The sequence below is a fragment of the Pelophylax lessonae genome (assembly GCF_965119305.1).
Source record: "Pelophylax lessonae genome assembly, chromosome: 2".
Lineage (NCBI taxonomy): Eukaryota > Metazoa > Chordata > Amphibia > Anura > Ranidae > Pelophylax > Pelophylax lessonae.
The window spans coordinates 445469785-445480618 of record NC_138769.1 but is presented as its reverse complement, the minus strand read 5'-3'; the positions used below and the strand labels follow the sequence as shown (position 1 = coordinate 445480618).

Below are 10834 nucleotides of genomic sequence, written 5' to 3'. Positions count from 1 at the left end.
GCACCCCAAAATGCAAACTTATTTATGGGTGATCTGGAGGGCAAATTCCTGAAAATCATACAACAAAAGCCATACAGATATTATCGCTATATCAATGATATTTTCATCATATGGACAGAAGGTGAAGAAAATCTAAAACATTTTTACTCATTGATCAACACTTTTCACCCATCTATCAAACTTAAAATGGATTATTCTAACAGGCATGTCAACTTCCTAGACACCACAGTATACATCAGGGATGACAAGCTTCATACTTCGAGGTACAGGAATCCAACTGAATGATGTAGCTATCTCCACAGTTCCAGTTTTCCAACCAACACACTAAACGGGCCATCATACACAACCAGGCCATCAGATACCACAGAATCTGTTCAGACCCAAAAGACAGAGATAAACATCTCAGAACACTAGCAGACTCCTTCCATAAGAAAGGTTACAAAGACAAAACCATCAATACCAGCATAAACTCAGCCTTGAAAAACCAAAGAGAAAATCTTCTCCAATACAAAGAGAAAAAAACAAATAACCGTGTGCCTCTAGTCACCACATACAATCCAGCACTAGAAGGGATAAAAAAGATAATAAAAGACAACCCATCATAACAGAGAATGAAACTCTGAAAGGAATATTCCAACAACCTCCAATACTGGGCTTCAGACAACCACCCAACCTCAGACATAAACTAATCAGCAGGAAACTCCATTCTGATTATGAAGTCACAAATAATGGAAGCAAACCCTGCCATAAAAAATGCTGCAAACTGTGCAACCAGATCAATCTGTCTAAAAGTGTCAAAAACACACAAATGGGACCTTCAATATTACAGGATCATACAACTGTACCTTTAGTAATGTTGTGTAGCTCACCCAATGCAAAAGATGTAGCAAAGGATATTATGTAGGCAAAACAGGAAAGAAGTTGCAAGCGAGGATGAATTTGCACAGACATACCATCAAGGAACATAAAGAAGACAGTTTCTGCACACCTGTGGGACATCATTTCTCACAACCAGACCGCACTATAGAAGACCTTACTCAATATTCCACAGTTTTACAACCCACTTTGTGACTGTCACACAGTCTATAGCTCTCCCTCTGTCTTATCTCAATAACTATGCTAGTTTTTTTTTTTTTTTTTTTTACCATTACCAGCTACCTTTGTATATGTTTATTTGGTTTTCTCTTTTTTTTCCTTTGGCTTAGAGATTGTGTTTTTTTTGCTAAAACTTTTTGGAATCAGCACTGCTTGGACCTTGATGAAGGGGACATATCCCGAAAGCTTGTCCTGAAAAATTGTATGTTAGTGCAAATGAAAAAAGTATCACGGACAGTACTTAATTGTCTCATGAACTTGATGACAAATGTGAGAATTAGAACATGCAGGCATTTGATATCTCACAAGCTTCCAAAATGTGCTATTTGGGGAGAATTTATCATTTGAATTGTCGTCCCATTGGATGCTCCCTTTTTGTTTTATGATGTACCTAAGAGACTCTTGCATTTCTGTGTTCTCATCCATTTCATCCAATGCGATTATGATCACCTTTAAACTGTTGCTTATTAGGGCACTGTGAAGTCCAATTTGTTGATCACAAAGTGATTCCATACTTCTTCCTTTGCCACTAAGAACAACGATCAGTCTTCTGCTCTTCTCTATATTCATTGCTGATGAACTGCTGACATCTAAGAAAAAAATTGCAAGGCACTTTTTAAATCTTTATAATGTTGACTACATAGATATAAATACAGGTCCTTCTAAAAAAAATCAGCATATTGTGATAAAGTTCATTATTTTCTGTAATGTACTGATAAACATTAGACTTTCATATATTTTAGATTCATTACACACAACTGAAGTAGTGCAAGCCTTTTATTGTTTTAATATTGATGATTTTGGCATACAGCTCATGAAAACCCAAAATTCCTATCTCAAAAAATTAGCATATTTCATCCGACCAATAAAAGAAAAGTGTTTTTAATACAAAAAAAGTCAACCTTCAAATAATTATGTTCAGTTATGCACTCAATACTTGGTCGGGAATCCTTTTGCAGAAATGACTGCTTCAATGCGGCGTGGCATGGAGGCAATCAGCCTGTGGCACTGCTGAGGTGTTATGGAGGCCCAGGATGCTTCGATAGCGGCCTTGAGCTCATCCAGAGTGTTGGGTCCTGCGTCTCTCAACTTTCTCTTCACAACATCCCACAGATTCTCTATGGGGTTCAGGTCAGGAGAGTTGGCAGGCCAATTGAGCACAGTAATACCATGGTCAGTAAACCATTTACCAGTGGTTTTGGCACTGTGAGCTGGTGCCAGGTCGTGCTGAAAAATGAAATCTTTATCTCCATAAAGCTTTTCAGCAGATGGAAGCATGAAGTGCTCCAAAATCTCCTGATAGCTAGCTGCATTGACCCTGCCCTTGATAAAACACAGTGGACCAACACCAGCAGCTGACTGAAGCTGACTGTGGGTACTTGACACTGGACTTCAGGCATTTTGGCATTTCCCTCTCCCCAGTCTTCCTCCGGACTCTGGCACCTTGATTTCCGAATGACATGCAAAATTTGCTTTCATCCGAAAAAAGTACTTTGGACCACTGAGCAACAGTCCAGTGCTGCTTCTCTGTAGCCCAGGTCAGGCGCTTCTGCCGCTGTTTCTGGTTCAAAAGTGGCTTGACCTGGGGAATGCAGCACCTGTAGCCCATTTCCTGCACACGCCTGTACACGGTGGCTCTAGATGTTTCTACTCCAGACTCAGTCCACTGCTTCCGCAGGTCCCCCAAGGTCTGGAATCGGTCCTTCTCCACAATCTTCCTCAGGGTCCGGTCACCTCTTCTCGTTGTGCAGCGTTTTCTGCCACACTTTTTCCTTCCCACAGACTTCCCACTGAGGTGCCTTGATACAGCACTCTGGGAACAGCCTATTCGTTCAGAAATGTCTTTCTGTGTCTTACCCTCTTGCTTGAGGGTGTCAATGATGGCCTTCTGGACAGCAGTCAGGTCGGCAGTCTTACCCATGATTGCGGTTTTGAGTAATGAACCAGGCTGGGAGTTTTTAAAAGCCTCAGGAATCTTTTGCAGGTGTTTAGAGTTAATTAGTTGATTCAGATGATTAGGTTAATAGCTCGTTTAGAGAACCTTTTCATGATATGCAAATTTTTTGAGATAGGAATTTTGGGTTTTCATGAGCTGTATGCCAAAATCATCAATATTAAAACAATAAAAGGCTTGCACTACTTCAGTTGTGTGTAATGAATCTAAAATATATGAAAGTCTAATGTTTATCAGTACATTACAGAAAATAATGAACTTTATCACAATATGCTAATGTTTTGAGAAGGACCTGTATAGTTTTTGAAGTAAAATTAGAATAATATACATCTGTTACAACATTTTAAACATATGGAACATTTTGATATAGCAAATTATCAAATGTAGTGGTTTTGAAAATTTGTTTGTTAAAACCGTTGTGTTGATTTTTGTCTGGAGAAACAGGAAGCATGCTTTTACTTGCTTTAATCACAGACAGGGTGGATAAAAATCATTTTTTTTTTTTTTTAAATAAAAAAAATCAGACTTTTTTTAAATTTAAATCGTTTTTTTATTTTTATCAAATTAATTTTAATGAAATGCTTTTGGAGTAAAATCTATATAAAGATAGTTTTCTATTTAAGATATATTAATAATTGTGTTTATTCAGCATGAAATGGAACTTAGCTATGTAGCATGAGGTTGTATATTCTGCAATTTAAAAGTTTTGGTAAACTCCTTCAATTAATCCAATCTCTGCAAGCTAAGATAACATGCACTGCATTGATGCATTCATACAATTTCACAGTAACCATGAGATAAACAAAGTTCAGGAATATTCCTTTATTCCATTGTTTTGCAAATCTATGTACTCTACAAACTGTATGATTGAATCTGATATTGCTGTTTTACTAACCTGGCAGCTTATTATTCTAAATAGGAAACCTTGATTTTGTTTGCAAATATTAAAGATTCTAACTACCAGCAAGAACAAGTCCTTACATTTAAAGAGCACCTGTCATCTCAGATTCATCATGCCAGCGCCTGTTAGCGGGCATCCACTCACCTGCTGCCGCCACCTCCCTCACCTTGTTGTGTCACTGCCGCATCACCAGCCGTCCTAATAAAGTGAATGGGACTGTCGGTGAGTCAACAGCGGGTCAGAGGAGGAGCTGCTGCGGGACAAAGATGACAGTTGCTCTTTAAAAACTATGATTTAAAATTGAGTTGATTTAAATCAAGATTTTTTACTAGTAATTTAAATTGTGATTTAAATCAAATCCACCCTGTTCACAGATTAAAAGCCCTCCTTGTCCCATGACACCAAGCATCAGCCACAATGTTTTCCATGCTTCATTAACACCACTATCATGTGCCCTAATTTTGACATTCATTTCAATCTATTTTATACTTGATATGATGTTGGCGGAGGAATAGGTGTGCACAGCCTATTGCATTAGGGTGTGCACCCCAAAAGCTCAGACACACATGCCTTTCTCTGCAGCCCTAGCTGCACGAGGCAGTGAATGAATAGGAAGTACTCTGTGCTGAGTGTCTTCCTGTTCATTCACAAACTGAAGCATAGTAAACACATTTTACTATGCTTCAGTTGTGAATGGACACAGTGAGCAGGTGTGTTAAAACAGGAAAGTGTGTTAAAAAAGGAACTATTTATTAACCCCTTCTCCTGCTCTCCATCTTGAAACATCCCCCACAGCGGCTCGGGGGAGAGGGAAGGAGGAAATCCAGCAACACTGCAGGGCGGGGGGGGAGTAGGGGGAATCAGCAATGACATAGTGATTAGGGTGGGCCCAGGCACACCTGGCACACCCCCTGCGCTCTCTTTACCGGGGGTTAATTCATCTTTACCAAAAACTACCTATTTAGGTGAGAGGCGCCTGTAATTTAAAATAAACTGGGCAGTGTTGACCAAAGTTGAGTAATGCCCCTGCTGTAGGTTTAGGTCATTTATGAACTGTTCCTCCAAAGTCTGGCCACAAAAAATACAAGAGCTGACATCCCCCCATCCTGGCTTGTTGCTAGGATGTTGATAAGACACTCCCATTCATTACTGCTTGCCCTCACCATCACAGGAGTGAGCTCTTCTTCTGATTCAAACCCCCACACATGCAACTATCCCCTCCCCATCCCAGTAGCCATGGTCTTAGTGCTGCTGCAATGAAGGAGAAAGTGAACTGAGCATGCACAAGGGTTTGAATTGAAAAAGGAAAGTGCTCTCCTGTGAGGGTGTGGGTGAGCAGTAAGAGCATGCTTTATGCCATTTTTCGGTCTGTCTTATATTTTCCTTCCCTCTCTGTACTCTGCTGCTAATAACTTGCCTTTGGCATCCATGCACCTGGGCCATGTGCTTCCCTTATCTCTGCTCCAGTTAGCAACTTTTTCTACTCGGTATTAAATAACTCAGGATGTGATTACCTACCATATGTTTGTAAAATAATTTATCTTTGAAGTATTCATGTTTGGATGGTACTGAAATATCTGACTGCAGTGAGAGCAGTGCCTACGACCTTTCTTTAATTAGCCTTCATGACAATATACAGAGGTTGGCCCTATTTTTAAGACACACAAATGTACATGGCAGAGGCATGGATTAAATGATTCAGTGTCTGGCCCTTTATGAGCCTTCGAACAATTTACTTGCAAAGCTAAGCTACAAAAAAATCTACAATATAGTTACATAGTTACATAGTTTGTGAAGTTAAAAAAAGACATCAGTCCATCCAGTTCAACCTATGATGTGTGTGTGTTTTTGCTGTTAACCGTACATTGTATACCCCTTTATGTTGTGGTCTTTAACCACTTTACCACCGGAGGATTTTCCTGCTAAAAGACCAGGGGTTTTTTTGCGATTTTTTACTGCGTGACTTTAACGGACAATCGCGCGGTCGTGCGACGCTGTACTTAAACGAATTTCACGTCCTTTTTTTCCCACAAACAGAGCTTTCTTTTGGTGGTATTTGATCACCTGTGCGATTTTTTGATCACGCGCTATAAACAAAAAAAGAGCGTAATTTTTGCAAAAACAACAATATTTTTCACTTTTTTTTATATGAAATTCCCCCAAAAAAAAATGTAAAAATCAAAATTTTTTAAAATTTTCGGCCAATTTGTTTTACGCTACCTATGTTTGGTAAAAAAAATCGCAAAAAGCGTATTTTGATTGGTTTGCGCAAAAGTTATCGCGTTTACTAACAAAGGGAAAGATTTTTGTCATTTTTGGTGTTTTTTTTTTTAACGAGTAATGGCGGCGATCTGCGATTTTTTTTGCGGTACTGCGACATTGCGGCGGACAGATCGGACCCTTGACTGACATTTTTGACACTTTTGGGGGTACCAGTGACATTACTGCAGTAATCAGTGCTATATATATGCACTGTTACTGCAAAAATGACACTGGCAGGGAAGGGGTTAACAGTATTGGACAGGGAGGGGTTAAGTGTGTCCTAGGGGCGTGTTTCTAACTGTGCAGGGACAGGTCTACTAGTGTAAAAACAAAGATCAACAGTTCTACATAGTAGAACTGTTTGATCTTCACTTTTACACAGGGAGAACTGACAGGCGGCTTGTTTACATAAGCCGCTCTGTCTTTCTCCCGCTGTACCGGCGATCGTAGTGTGACCGGCGGACATCGGGTCCGCCAGTCACACTCCCGCACTCCTCCGTGAACGAGCCGAGGCGGGAGCGCGCCTCAGCGGGCGCGCGCCCGCCCGCTATCGGCTCTGGAAGGAGTGACAGGCGAGCGACGTAGACCTACGTCACTCTGCCTGGCCGGGGCCGACTGCCGCAATAAATATACTGTGCGCAGTCGGCAAGCGGTTAAGGTGCCCATCTAATAGTTTTTTGAAACTATCGATGCTCCCTGCTGATACCACTGCTTGTTGAAGAGAATTCCACATCCCCACTGCTCTGACAGTAAAGAACCCTTACATATTTTAAGGTTAAATCATTTTTCCTCTAGTTTTAGTAAGTGGCCACATGTCTTATTGTATTCCCTTTCTCTGAAAAGTTTGTTCCTTATGCTAGGGTAATCACCAGTACAGTATTTGTACATTGATATCATATCCCCCCTCAATCGTCTCTTCTTCAGAGAGAATAAGCCCAGTGCCCGGAGTCTTTCCTCATAGCTGATGTCTTCCATTCCCCTAATTATTTTCGTTGCATTTCTCTGGACTCTCTCCAGTTCCAGCACATCCTTTCTGAGGACCGGTGCCCAGAACTGGACGGAATACTCCAGATGTGGCCGAACCAGAGTCTTGTAGAGTGGGAGAATAATCTCTTTATTTCTGAAGTGAATTCCCTTTTTTATACATGTATTTTGTTGGCTTTGCTTGCAGCGGCTTGACATTGCATGCCACTGCCAAGCCTGTTGTCCACTAGGACCCCCAGGTCCTTTTCCATCTTAGATTCACCCAGAGGTTCCCCCCCCCTTATAATTTTTTTTTTTATAACGTTCTGTTGAGTATATGAGGCATATGTGATATATGTGCTATATGTATATGAGAACCCTGTAAATTACATCATTTATTTAAAAACTGAATGTTTCAACCACAGCAACTTTAATTAGAACCCAACACTGTTTGAGCATCTCACCTTCACCAGGAACAGTGTTTCTCCCAGGAACAAAAAGCCTAAATCCACATTTATTTTCCAGAACCTCAGGTAAAATTGTGTTAACAAAATATTCAATGGAGTTATCCATGGGGTTTTCAGAACAATCTCTTGGATAGATTATATAAGCATCATATTCTTTTCCATCTAAAAACACACATAAACAAATGCTAATTATGCAGACAAAGGTAAAATAACACCCATGCTTATCATTCTAGTAGTCCTATCACCTGCATATAAAAGGATACCAGAAACGTTAAAGAGGCACAGTTGGACTTTGCCATTTTGTTTTTTATTTTTTTGCATAATTTTTATTGTTTTCTGGATAAATTGTACAAGCAAAAAAAGTTATTATACAGAATGTGTCAAACATCACTTAAATTGGAAGAATGTTAAATACAGTATGTGCGATTCATCTGAAAATAATAATTTGTACTCTTAACGTAGTAATTATTGTTAAGCATGGATGAACAATTGAACCATTTTACCGTTTAACATTTCAACAATTCTATATTCCTTGTCAAAAACCCATTCTATCTGAGTAATTTAGAGTATAATAAAATAAGATGAAAATAAGAATAAAAAAAAACCCAAAAAATATAGAAATAAAGATGGACGGAAAACTAATGACTGAAAATGTTGTACATATGTGTAAGAGAAAATGTAATTTCAGTCCAGAAGCTATGTGGAGCAATGGAATAATTTCCAAAGAGAGTTGTAGAGGGCTAAGGGCATGTTGTAAATAATTTTATCTCAGCTCCAACCAGCCCAGTGAATTAGAAAGAAAGGCTTTAATACACCACTCAGAGTATTTACACGTTGTCATAATTTGTGTTATTTCTGTGTTATTCAGAGATCTTTCCATAAATGTTTGCCATCTTTTAAAAAAAAGTGGTTTATTGAGTTGAAAGAGTGGTTTGATATGTCTAATTTTTAATGACAAGAGTAAGGAGCAAAACAATGGCTTTAAAATGCAAAGTGATAGCTTAAAATGAATTTTTGGTTCGTGCCCACCCAGGGATGCCAAAAAAAATAATAATTTTGGGTTTCTGCTGGTTATAGCAGGTTATATCTAAAATGGTTTTACTGGATAAAATGCACGTTGGACTGTTTATTTAATAAGTATGAGTTTAAATTAAACATAATTTAAAACATTGCTTTGCTTTGTTTAATGCTATATGCCATGATTGCTTTTCTTTTTCAGCTAAGGTGAGGGTTATTATAACTCTACTCTAGTTACAGGACATGTTTACTTTGTTACAAAATAAGCCTGTTTCAACCTAAATATACAAGATGTTATTAATTATTGTGAACTCCAATATGAAGCCAAATGACAAAAGTTTAATACAGATTGAGGCAATGCAGGAATCCGTTATTTTTTTAGGGCAAATCTAGCTGTAATAGCTCTTATTTTGCCCACCGATACTCACACATTTTCCTGACTAAAGCCACCATAACCAAAACAAATTCTGGTGCCACACCCCTTTATTAAAGTCTCCAAATATGCCAAGAACCAATAACTGGAGAATCTAGCTGCCAGAAACGTAATGCCTTCGGCCTGTAAAAGTCAAGTCTCTGTCAATCTCCCTGGTAAGATATATTATTGGTTAGTGAGTCTACCCATCAAAAAAGGGTGAAAAGAAAGGTAGGAAGGAGTAGTGCAAAACTTGACTTTTACAGGAAAAGATATGTTCAGTTTGCATTTCCTAGGTTTATAATTTGCAGATAGATTCACCTGCCTATCATTATATCTACCAATCAATTTAGCATGAGGGTTTCACTAGAAGTAACCCGTGCATATGTATTTTTTCTTAATATGCTAAGTTTGAAGTGTCAAGTATGTCCGCTACCTCATTTTGAACTTTCTATTGCCACTTACGTGACAACGTTTATCCATACTCTGTAAGATATACAGTAAATATCATGAGCTGAAATTATATTTTCCCCCCTCAAGTGTGTATAGCACTTATTTTCATTGTCTACCACAACATCTGCATTAAGAGGCAGGATATTCACCACTAAATGTTAGTCATAAAATGACGTTGTTGCTTGCTCAGTGTCAGACTTACCATTCCTATAAAGATATTTATTGAGAATATCACGACATAGCAGTGCAAGATCAATTTTGAAATGTTTGTATAACCAGGGTAGTAAGCAACTTAAAGCTCCGAAGACAACAACAGAAACAACAATATGGTCCATTCTATCAGGTACTGTAAGATAAAAAAAAAAATACACTTAAACAGTAGCAATGGTCAAAATGAAAAATCACATATTAATTTTAATATTGTATTTTAATTATTTCTAGCCTGATCCTGTAAATCTGAGCAATCTTTAAGTTTGTACACTTACTTTGTGAAGATCCCCACATATTTACTTTCATGAATTCTTTTAACCGCTTGCCGACGCCTGCACGACTATTTACTGCGGCGGTCAGCCCCTCACAGGGAAACCGAAGTAGGGCTACGTCGCTAGCCTGTGAGGCTCTAGGGAGCAAACGCGCGCCGCCGGAGGCGCGCTCCCGCGTGGTCACGCCCCCCCCCGCGCGTTCGCGATCTTCTGTTACATTGGAAGAAAGGCAGGCGTCTAATGTAAACAAAGCCGCCTGTCATTCTTCCCTGTGTAAGAATGGAGATCAGACGGTTCTACTATGTAGGACCGTTGATCTCTGTTCTTACACTAGTAGCCACAGCCAATCACAGTTAGAAACACGCCCCTAGGACACACTTAACCCCTCCCTCTCCAATACAGTTAACTCCTTCACTGCCAGTGTCATTTTTACAGTAACAGTGCATATGTATAGCACTGATTACTGCAGTAATGTCACTGGTAACCCCAAAAGTGTCAAAAATGTCAGTCAAGGGTCCGATCTGTCCGCCGCAAAATCGAAGATCGCCGCCATTACTCGTTAAAAAAAAAAACAACAACAAAAATGACAAAAATCTTTCCCTTTCTTAGTAAACGCGATAACTTTTGTGCAAACCAATCAAAATACGCTTTCTGCGTTTTTTTTTTACCAAACATATGTAGCATAAAACAAATTGGCCGAAAATGTTAAAAAATTTAGATTTTTAAATTTTTGGGGGGAATTTCATATAAAAAATTGGAAAAATATTGTTATTTTTGCAAAATTTACGCACTTTTTTTGTTTATAGCGCATGATCAAAAGATCGCATA

At 38.9% G+C, this 10834-nt stretch overlaps 1 protein-coding gene across 1 annotated transcript in view; it reads right to left on the bottom strand.

Annotated features, from left to right (window-relative positions):
• Positions 1–1323: 1323 nt before the first annotated feature.
• Positions 1324–10834, bottom strand: part of LOC309548143 (interleukin-1 receptor-like 1) — a gene marked incomplete at both ends in the record, with an annotated part of 63825 nt that continues 54314 nt past the window's right edge. The window contains 3 exons of the mRNA XM_082248107.1: positions 1324–1685; positions 7640–7804; positions 9727–9870. Coding sequence (XP_082104233.1) covers positions 1324–1685; positions 7640–7804; positions 9727–9870 — 671 coding nt within the window. The remainder of the gene's footprint in view (positions 1686–7639; positions 7805–9726; positions 9871–10834) is intronic.